The 11959-nt window shown below is 36.4% G+C and overlaps 1 protein-coding gene across 1 annotated transcript in view; it reads left to right on the top strand.

Annotated features, from left to right (window-relative positions):
• Positions 1-2278: 2278 nt before the first annotated feature.
• Positions 2279-11959, top strand: part of LOC117114392 — a 12140-nt gene continuing 2459 nt past the window's right edge. Inside the window, exons 1-10 of the mRNA XM_033258049.1 lie at positions 2279-2544; positions 2744-2775; positions 3537-3650; positions 4120-4292; positions 4806-4923; positions 6844-6964; positions 8066-8239; positions 9543-9568; positions 10807-10920; positions 11185-11357. Of these exons, the coding sequence (XP_033113940.1) occupies positions 2343-2544; positions 2744-2775; positions 3537-3650; positions 4120-4292; positions 4806-4923; positions 6844-6964; positions 8066-8239; positions 9543-9568; positions 10807-10920; positions 11185-11357 (1247 nt within the window). The 5' untranslated portion in view covers positions 2279-2342. The remainder of the gene's footprint in view (positions 2545-2743; positions 2776-3536; positions 3651-4119; positions 4293-4805; positions 4924-6843; positions 6965-8065; positions 8240-9542; positions 9569-10806; positions 10921-11184; positions 11358-11959) is intronic.

Below are 11959 nucleotides of genomic sequence, written 5' to 3'. Positions count from 1 at the left end.
ATATATAATAGACATATAGGCCTATGTAAATTCAAATGTTTAGGTTAAAGTCATACAGCAGTAATATTGATATAAAATTAAACCATGATTTAGGCTGAACTGATTAAAATTAAGAAAGATGAGGTTTCTGAGCTTTCGGTTAATTTATATTTTTAAGTGTCAAATACATAATGCAAGTCTAAGTATTCTGCTGAATCTTAAGATATTGATAAGGTACAGAAATGGGCTTCGCTTGTGCCTTTTAATTTTGAATGTAGGTGGTTTAAATTGATTTTTCTTTCTTGAGCAGGTATCCAGGAACTAAAATTTGGGATTTGGTAGGTGAGCAAATTATATACATAATTTTTTTTTACACTCCAGAATTTTGTTAGGCCAATTACTCGTTTTTCATTATTACTATTAATCATTATTACTGTACTACTACTACATAGGTCTACTCCTATTGTTACTATCATATAACTATTATAGTAATTATTATTATGACCATTACTATATTATTATAATATTATTATTATCATTATTATGCCTATTACTAATTTACGTACTATACACCACTGGCTTGGAATACTTCGATACGTCTCACGGATCAATAAATATTATTATTATTATTATTATTATTATTATTATTATTATTATTATTATTATTATTATTAGGGCCTATCATTATCATTATTAGGCCTATTATTACTAATGTACGTATGCACGACTGACATGGAATACTTCGACACCTGTCATGGATCAATAACCGTTGAAGCCTGTATCGATAATAATTGATACAAATGTAACGTTAAATCAAAATTAAATTTAAACCAATTATTGTAGGTAACATCAATGTGTCTAATTGGATCATTAATAGCATTGCAAGTCATGCAGAATTGCACAACTGATTGTTGTTACGGATTACTTTAACTAAAACGCGTGATTCACTTGATCAAGGTAAAGTATGTTCACTCCCAGCCAAAAAGAAAAAAAAATCTTCAATAATCTTCAGTCAACTTCATTATAAGTATTCCAACTTCGCTCCCTATTGTAAGCTAAAGACGACGCGACGCCCCGTCTGCTGCTTGGTGTTGACATTCTGAACGGATCGTCATTAAAACGATCTGTTGCGCACTTTCCGTCTGGGCGTTGTGTTCAGGGGCGGGTCCAGAATTCTTCAATGGGGGGGGGGGGGAGAAAACATATTCAGAATAAATAAGTGAGAGCTCTAATTTCAATATATGCCTTGAAATTTTAAAATTTAGTGGCAAAACGTGGGACACCTGACTCCCCCGTGCCCCCTACTGGGTGATCGGCTTAACCCTGATCACTGTGCGCCATTTACATTACAATAACATTAAACTGAAACCAGATTAGAAATTGGATTCTCAAGAACATGAAAGATGTGAACAGTGTCGACTAAGAGTAACCATATTTGTGATGACCAAACATTAGATTAAGGGGTCGTTCAACAGTTCAACATTTGCACATACAAACAGAGGGAGGGGGTAGACACATTTGTTCACTTTAATATATGCATAAAAATCATGATTCATAATAACACGCAATATGTAAAATAATGGTAAAATTATAATGCAACCATGGATATAATATTAATTTTTAAGCAACAAAGTACATTGCTTAATGTTGACTTCACAAAAAAAGAAAAAGGAAAATGGTGCAAAATCAACATGTATTTGTACACGTGTGAAAATGTTGATAATTGAGAACGACCCCAACACATTCAGTTATATGAAGAAACGCAACACTTCATTGTGAATATGAACATTCCCCTTGATTGATGACATAATTCAATAAATTATTATTAATAAAGTTTTGGTCCTCATTTTGTAAATGAGGACGCACGGGCGATGGTCGCCATGGATGGTGCCTGTAAGGGACGATTTCTAGATTTTTATCAATATAGTTTGTACGATAGGTAGTGGAATGTCATAAGTAGTTCCAACATAGAAATGAGTCAGCACAATTTCTTTCTCAAGAGCATTGAGAATAGAGCACTTTTAGTGACTAACACAAAATAAACCTACATGGTACAACACATTATATGACAATAAGAATGTTCTGTATAAATTTAATCTTAGTAGGCTTACTTATAAAAACATCAGCATCACTTGTAAACACATTATTATAGTTTCGAGGAGGAAAAATTATAAAAGGAGGCATTATACTATTAATGTATTATCGATACCGATATGTAGATGGGCCTATTAATAGTTGTCGAATCAGAGATCACTGAAATTGGAGCAATGTTCACTTGTGCGGTAAACTTTCGGTGAGGTATGTAATTGTTAGTGTTTTTTGGTTGCATAACTGTGATCACCTGGACATATTTAAACAGAGGCATGCTGTGTATTTTGTACTCGCATCGAAAGACCCAAAGAGAGAAGTCCGACCATTATACGCTTATGTTTGAAATTTCACAAGACACAAAACAACCATTCAGAATCATGGCAAGGCCTAGACTGTCTCAGAATTTTTGGTTAGGAGTTTTTGCTCTTTTAACGCTGTATGCTTCACGCGGAGCCGCTACCTACTACTTCTCAAGTAAGTGTTACAAAATTGATTTTAACCCCGGTAGGTCAATCGAACAATAATCGAATTCGATCAATCAACGATTGTCTCATACCACTGTACTTGAACTTCACTTTCACTAATCAATTTTTTTGTAAGTAACAATGATAGTTAATGTTCCTATATCTGATCTGGGAATAATTTATAACTTTCTCTTTTGAATTATTTTCAGGTATGCCTAATTACTTTAAGTCACTCATTACGGTAAGGATATAAGCAGTTGACAAAGTATTTATCAATAGAAATGTGAAGAAGAAGCTATTTGGGTAGACTTACGATGACATGCCTCATAGCAATACCATGCAGTCCTTTCCTCCCCGGCACCCCAGCCCCTACATTATATTCCGGATTCCTTCCTGTAGTGGATTTTATTAGTAGGCCTGCACTGGTTGGGAGACAACGCCAAACAGTGGCTACCTGGCTACCACCAGTTAGCAGTGGCTTATCTAGGATTCTTGAAATGTTCAAATGGGGACTGATGGGGGATGGAAGGTGAAGTCGGGGCTCGATGATTAAGTGAGGGGCACAGGTCGCAAAATAACTACTAATAATTTATAACTACTTCAACGTGCTTTTTTTGCTTTTAACATTTTCAATGAGGGAACCTTGGGGATCCGAGCACCCCTACATATATTAGAAGGCCTACACCGTTGCAGCTTAGGAGACTGAGCCAAGATGTTCTCAGACTGTAGGACCAGGGAGGTTGTAGGCCTATAAACTACCAGATTAATGTAAAGCCGGGGACTCCTCTGCGCCCCATGGTCGTCGTCCGACGCGATTCTATGAAAAACGCAAAGACTCGCGCAGACTCCACCCGCAATCAGCAGACGACGTCGCTTAGTCTTGCGCTATCAGGGAGGGAAGTTGGATTCATCTTGCGGCTGTCGTAGGCCTACGACTGTCTAAGTCTATTTGTTTAACTCATTGACGATTTCCACGAAGTGTAGTCGTTTTCTCATCCACAGAACAGAGGAACGCCTGCGTTATATGCCAGTTGCGAAGTACGCCCAAACATAGCACTGGAACCAAAGTTAGCACAGAAGAACAGCGTCACCGGTCAAGTTGTATTTCGCCAACAGGTAACAATGGCCCGCCTTATTTAATAATACATGTATATTCTGATTGGTCAAATTGATGGGGTGTGAATATCATCATCATTATCATTATCATCATCATATCGAGGTCACCGTCGTTATGATTGGCATCATAATGATTCTAATTATTATTATAATTATTATTTGGTATTTATATTATCATTTTCGAATCGGCACAAATTTACTTTTGCTTTGTTTTGCTTTTTGTTTTGTTTCTTGCTTTGCTTCATAACGATTTCTCTCATAATATTTGATAATTAAGTAGACTATTGTCAATATTTGGCATATAATTATTAAACCTATTACTTAACATTATTAAGCATGTTAGGATTATTGTCCTTATATGCATTAATATTTTTTGTGAATTACCATTTTCAACATCGACATGCACGGTGTAGCCATGCAGGTCTCATCTCATTTAGCTATAATGATGCCATCTATTCTCAATTGTCAGTTGGGCAAATACGTCGAAATGCAGGTGAATCTGAAGGGGTTTGACACCAAAGGATCACTGCTCCATGGATACCATGTTCACGAGTTTGGCGATCTAAGCAATGGCTGCGAGTCAACTGGAGCACATTACAACCCATTTAATCAGGCCCACGGAGCACCGGACGATACCATCAGGTAGGGATTGGGGAGGGGAGGGGATAAGTGTGTTATTTGAAATGGTTGAAAGTGTGCGGGTAAAGCAAACAAATCCGTTAAAACATTGTTAGGCCTACCAACTCGAATACTGTGATCAGTAAATTATGTGGAATTATTGTATTGTATAACATGCTAGTGGATTTCTGCCCACAAATTAATAACACATTAAAGTTTAGTTGATGACGTCATGGTTCAATCAGAAGTGTCCATCGTTACGTTGATACTATTCAGTGGCGGATCCGGACATTTTTGCCCGAAATGGCGCGAGTGCCAATCGATGACCTATTCTGAAGGGGACCTATAATCGGAGAGGAAGGGGTTACAAGGGTGTTCCTTTACCTGTGGGGTTCAGAAGGCTTTAAAATTCAACCATTTTAATCTCTTATGCTTTCACACTTGGTTAGTTATTTTTATTTGGCGGCTGTCGATGCTCGAGCACCCATTTGCCACCCCTCCGGATTTACCAGTGTTATCGTTTTTCTCTATCTCTAGGCACGTTGGCGATTTCGGTAATCTGAAGCGAGACGAATCTGGGGCAGTACATACAGAGATAGCAGATGGAGTGTCATCCCTGTTTGGATACAACACTGTTATTGGAAGAGCCATCGTAGTACGTACACTTCCTTTCAATTCCTTCATTTCAGTTGTTTCCAGGGTGGCATAAAATGCTGTAAAACACATACAAATCATAATAAAATGCTGCACATTAGGCAAAACAACTTGGTGCATTTAAGTTTTCATTATCAATAGGCCTTATTGAATGTTGTCTCAATAACATTATAAAAATAATTTAAATCTAAATGATCAGTACTGGTATTGAGTGATTATTTCCATTAGTTAGTGAGCTCTTCAAAGCGTCGTCTAATTGCCACTTTCAGGGCTGTGGGAACCGCAACGGTTGCACTGCCTTTGGCCGGACCACTTTTTCTCATAATTCTATCACATTTTCAAATAAATACGTACAAATTTATATAAATGTATTAAAATGTTCGCAATGTCTTTTTAATGTTATATTAAGCACCATTATTAAACCACCATGCGCTTGTTTTTGTATTGCCTTCAAACTTTGTTTCAACTTATCTGCCTCTGCATGGGGTTGTTGACAATCCATAATTTATAAAATTAATTTAATTTATAGTAATTTATTTATAACTATTTATACAACTTTGGGAGTTGGATAACAGTTTGGCCGACTCCATCACCGCACTAAGCCGGCGATTATACTTGCCCTGAAGTCAAGGATTTGTTAAAAGTATTCATGTGCTATTTCACGTTTCAACTATGGTGGAGCGGATGTAGGTGTTGTACCTAGTCCTCTTCCACTAACTTTAAATCCCCTGCCTGGGGTTGGAATAGGGGTAGCTGCTATTAGATGCCATATTTTCAAAAATTGTTCACATCAGGCCAGCCCGCCCACCATGGTGGGGCTGAGGTAGTTATGAAGTCAATATCCCAACTAACTTTAAATATTTTGTCTCTCCCTTGAGGAGGAGGGGTAGCGGCTATTGTCGGGCATCAGAGGTGCCATTATTTTAAAAATTGGCTCACTTCTCTAGTCCCCACTAAATTTAGTGTCTGGACAGGATGGGGTGGGGAAGTGTAGAGGTTCTACTTTTGCCAGCTGCTATTTACGAGCTTCCAACTGAGCAATACCTTGATGGAAGGGGTAGCAGCTCTACAGGTTGCTAGCTGCTGTTTTCGGGTATCCAGAAGTGTAAAAGTTCACCAACCATGGTGGGGCTGGGGTGGATTTGCACTCGCACCCGACTAACTTTAAATCATGTGTGTGAATGGGTGGTCTGCAAGTTTGACAGCCAAATTTGTGTGGCTTCCCCCTCTTAGGCCGGACGATTGCAAAATCCTTCCGACGGATGCATTAGGCCTTACGGTGCTTTTCAATGTCGGAATAATAATTATACTTGTGTATCAAATTTCTGTGAATTTCCATTCACATTTCAACATAGGCCTAAATATGGCACAATAGGTTTCAATTATTTATTGATTAAATACGGAATACAAGCAGCGTATGCTATTATGCATAATCTGCTCGCTTGTCCTTGGTTATAGAATACTTAATAAGTGTCCCAATATGGTGTTTTAAAAAAAGAGAGCACAAAATTATAGAGATGGCAAACAATCCAAAGTAGATCCTTAAAAAGAAATTAATCAAGAAGTGTGGTATGTATCCTGGCATTGAATAAAAAATATGCCAGAGCACTCTCGTAAATCCTTATAAGAATCCCAATCAGAAAGTTTTGCAATAATAAGAATTTGTCATTGGTTCGAGCATGGAGTTCGAGTGTATCACAAAACAAATTAGTATAGATTATTAATAAGAAAAGAAATTAAAATTATGACGACATTGGGTCGACTTTGCAGTGACATACATTTTAAGAAAATGATAAAATATTGGTTATGACATTAGATTCAGTAACATTCAATATTTTAATATGAAATCAATCGGGAAATTTTCAAAGAATTATTGTGACATTTGAATTTATAATTAATTAAATTTTTTTTAATTGTGCAGATTCATGCTAATGAAGACGACCTCGGAGACGGCGGAAACCCGGAAAGTCTCGCTACCGGAAACGCTGGAGCGAGGCTTGCCTGTTGTGTTATTGGCGTTGCATCTGAAAAAGTCTGGAAACATTAAATAAATCAAATATGGTCCTGTATCCACCTTCACATGCTAACAAGCCTATTCAAATGCAATGTAAAAAACATTAAGCTTCGTTATAATAGATAAAGTATAACGTTGTGGTTCATATTGATTAAAATTACAATATCAAGAAATAAATGATTCTTATTTGGTCAATGATTTATTGATGAACAAAACAATTAATAAAAGAGGTCTCGCTATTTGTGCTTTGCTCATAATTATCATATTTATAGCAGTATTGTTGCTTAAGTCATGGCGTAAATTTCTATAAACTTTCCGATGATGTTTTATAGTATATCCCAACCCATAGATCTCCAGTATGAAATAATGGCAGAAATATAAACTACAAACACAGGCTACACTGTCAAAATAACTGCTTATATTTTTATATTTTTTGTTGTTGTTATTGCTATTATTTTATTATTTTTGTCTTCGTCATCATCATTATTATATCAACAGATTTGCAACTGGAATCTAGTTAAATAGAAGAAATATTTAAATAAAATATAAATTCTGTAAACCAATTATATTTAAAAAAAAAACCCGAACTGGTCAGACTGTAAAGGCAAACTTTATTATTTTTGAATAAAGTATCATGTCTACCGATCCCGCATCGAAATATGAAAATTTTTTTTAAAGAAACAATACACATTAGAAATTTACTAGAAAGCCTGATCGTACCAGATTGAACCGAATGGTAGGCCCTACCACTAAATAGCCCATTACAGGTCTAGGTTGATGTAAGCGTATGCAGGCGGCATCGAAATTCAGTCGTATGAGAATTTAAGCAATCTGAAACTAATATTATTACATAAAAATCACATTATTCCCGAATTCTTTATATACACATCTCTTCACTTATTTCGGGGTCAAAAAAAGTAGACGTTCTACAAAAGCCAGTCTGGATAGGCTTACGGATGTATATAAGTAGAACGTAAATAGTTAGGCTTTGAAGAACAATTAGTTGGATTGATCAACTTTAATCATAATTGTGTCCGTGAATCTACGCGCTGTCGATCTGCGATTAACCCTTGTCAGTGATTACCTGGATGTTCCTACCTGTATATTAGAAAACTGGCAAGTTGCAGATAACGCGCCAGTCGCATCTTTTTACTCGGAACGACCAACGTCACCAACAGTTATTCGTTTAGGACCGTTTGCCATTCCACAATACACAGCCTTTGGAACACAGTAATGGCAAAATTGTTTTGGTTAGGAGCGATGTTAACGCTGTACGTTTCTCACGGAACTGCTACCTGCTCCCGTAAGTGTAGTCAAATAACATCTCGCATCATTGTGGTTATATGTGTATTGTATATGTGTATATATAAGATGTATATGTAATATAGACAACTGTATTTTGGATATTCATATTTTCCTGTTTATGCCAGGCCATATAATAGCAACTTGATATGAATATAATTATTTCTTATGATTTACCAGCTGCTACCTATAAGCTATTTACGAAGCTTAGAAATTGGCTCCACTACTGTATGTGTGAGCCCTCGAGTTGTATGGAGAGGGACTAGTGGTTCGTAATAATATCGCACAGCCCTCTGTGGTCTAAGTGGCATGACACTCGCCGAGATAGCAAGAGATTGCGGGTACGATTCCCACCAGAGACCTTTTTTAAAGCAAATATATATATAAATAACTAGAAATAGAGTATATCATATACGTTTATTGTATTGGTCATTGACGAACATTGAACGTTTGCTAGGCTTGCATTACAAATGTTAGGCCTTGCTCTTTAACACTTAGGCATATGTGGACAACACCGATACATACGTCTGTTTTGTGATGCTAATTATTACCGTAATTAATAATTATATGTTGTGTCATATATTGAATCTTGATATTTGAGTGCTGGTGCCATTAATGTTAGTAACCTAAACTACATATAAAATAATAATAATAATAGTAATTGGTCTGTATTATGACAGGCACAATTTTTCTTTCGAAACCTTAAATTACAGAAGTGTAGACGCAGTAGGCCTATACGTAGACTACATTTTAATTGTAATAATGGTCGTAGGCAATAAAAACAGGTGATCGGAGGGCTACCAGAATCAGTTTTGAGTTATGCCTAGTCCTATATATTAATTTTATGTTCGTAATTTTTATGTTCGTAATTTTTACAAAAAGTTCAAAATTTAGACGCAAAACTGGAAAAAAAAAAATGCAGAAAATTGGGTAATATTAAAATTTGCGCTCAATCTCCAACACAATTTAGCACCAAGTTAGTTACATGCAACTGGTTGCTTCAGATAAGTATGAATACTGGGACAATGTTATCCCAACTGTATTAATATTATTATTATTATTATTATTATTATTATTATTATTATTATTATTATTATTATTATTATATATATATATGTATATATATATATTTATATATAAGATGTGTATAAGAGACTCAATTAAATCATTATAAATACCTTGTTAGATTTCCATTCGCCAAAACCTTTTACGTATTTTTTTTTTAAAACCATGCCTAATGTAGTCCTAACTGGGGTTCGTGGGACTAAACAGTAGTTAAATACTTTTTTATTCTTTATTTTCAGGTACTTATTATAATTCACTTTTTAAGGTAAGTCGACAAAATCGAAGGATAGCCTTAACATATAAGCTAGTAAGTGGCGATTGTTATCAGAATTAGTAAATGCTCAGAAAATAATATTAGACTGTAGACTAAAAAATAAATGTAGGAAACATACAACAAAACACAAGCATAAATAGGCCAAGACCTATAAAGATAACACCCTATTGTGTCTAGACATACTGTATCCTATATATCATTATTACCATAACAGCAACGATGGCGGTAGGCTTCTGTTGTTATTGGTGGCGCCAGCTGGGGTGGGGGAGGGGACATGTGAGGGCATTTAATCATCCCCCAGCCGAACAGGCCTGCACGCCCCTGTTGTCCGACGCCACGGCGAGGTCGTCGGATCAAAAATAAATATATATATATATATAATTTGCCTATTCAAATAACTTATTATGATTACCCATCCCTATAGAATATTGTGGTCTAAAAGTACAATTTGGACCGTACTAAGCCATAAGAAATTCTCCCTGTGAACCCTACAAGTGATTTTTTTTTATTCCTTGACTAGGACCGAGGCTATAGTCGGCCCTTGGTTCGGACACCCCTCCCAGTCGGACATGTCGGACCCCTTGTCGGCAGATTTCTGGAGCCACCGCTATTGTCATATTGCAAATAATTATTGTTTTCTTGTAGCCTATTGTATAAATAAGTTAAAATAAAAAAATAAAAAAAAAAAGCAAGATCGGCTTTTCATATTTCACACTCTGCAGTATTCACTTGTATAGTAATTTCAAAACTAGCAACACGCCCCTTTTATACATGACAATTATTCTTGCCAAAGGTCTGGCGAAGTCCCTCTCCGCCTTGAGACTACTGTCTGCAATGTTCTTCGCCTTGTCGTTTGTAGTGTGGGGGTGGTGGTTTTTGCTCATATTTGAACCAGGAAGGCTATGACCTTATGATGGTGGAGTTCGGTAATTCTAATTGATTTAAACATAGCATAATGCAAATTGGAAATATAGAGACAGCGTCCATTAATGTTGGGTAACTCTATGGTTATTCTAATTATTCACTTACGTTATTAATACCTGATGAGAAAGTTCATAATGTTTCTACATAATAATTATATGGTAATTACGAATTCATAGGAAAATGAAAAAAAAAGAGGCAGATAGACTATGCTTTTACTGCGGAGCGTCAGTTATTCTAGCTTTTACCATGAACTGAATAGGCCTATTCAGCTCATTAATAAATTCTAGTCGTGTTCACTTCCACAGCCCCAACAAATACCTGTTTCATATGCCTATTGTGAAGTACGACCAAACAAAGTGCTGGATCCAGAACTAGCAAAGACAAACAGCGTAACCGGCCAAGTGGTATTAAGACACCAGGTACTCTGCATCCTGAAAAATCATCATTATCATCGTCATCAACATCAACATTATGATCACCACAGTCACTTGGCGTATGTAGCAGTATTAAAATCATCATGTTCCCATATCATAATCCTTTCTTGCACATCAAATATTCATCATAAATAAAATAAGTTTGTATATTCGTATCACACGTGCATTTTTTTACGGAAAATAGACATTCTTTCAAGAAATTTGATCTGAAAAAACTGTCTATAATATTATTTTTTCTAAAAATTTTAGTTAGGCAGAAACATTGAAATCAAAGTGGATCTAACGGGTTTCGACACTGAAGGATCCCTGCTACACGGCTTCCATATCCACGAGCTTGGCGATCTAAGCAACGGTTGCGATTCAACTGGTTCACATTTCAACCCGTTTGGGCAAGACCATGGAGCTCCGGATGACATCGTCAGGTAGGCATGAGTTAATTCGTGTAGAAAAGTGGTTCCTAACCTTTTACATTCAGGACCCATCGGGAAATGTCAAAAGTCTTCACGGACCCCCATGTCTAATACCCATAGGCCTATTCCAACAGTAAGATTATAGATAGAAGATGATTCGATACAAAAGTACAACATTAAACAGTGGCGGATCAGAGGTGGGGTTTAGAAATAAAATATTGGAATTGAAATATAATGGCAGTTTAAACAACTTACAGTGTGAACGAAATCAATGCCTATAGGCCTATGTCAAGGGTATGTTTACCACACTATTGTAAACACAATTTAAAAAAAAAAAAAAAAAAAAAAAAAAAAAAAACTAAAAACAAAAACCGATGTAATGATGAAAAATTGGTCTAAAATTCTAGCGGACGCCAAATTGTTCGCGGACCCCCTGCGGACCCTTTTGACCTGGCGTTCTACTGTACAATAAAGCCGGGCACACTGCGTCGGCCTCAAAGTCCACGGAGGCGGTGCGCGACGGATGGTTTTCAACAATCCGCTCACTTAGACTGCTGCCATTGACAATCTTTGGACTGCGTCCCGTCGTCAATTGGCTCACACAGGGCGGATTA

Source organism: Anneissia japonica, unplaced genomic scaffold (genome assembly GCF_011630105.1).
Source record: "Anneissia japonica isolate Jap-2015-1 unplaced genomic scaffold, ASM1163010v1 scaffold1231_len1163931_cov198, whole genome shotgun sequence".
NCBI lineage: Eukaryota > Metazoa > Echinodermata > Crinoidea > Comatulida > Comatulidae > Anneissia > Anneissia japonica.
This window is presented reverse-complemented; position numbering and strand designations above follow the sequence as displayed.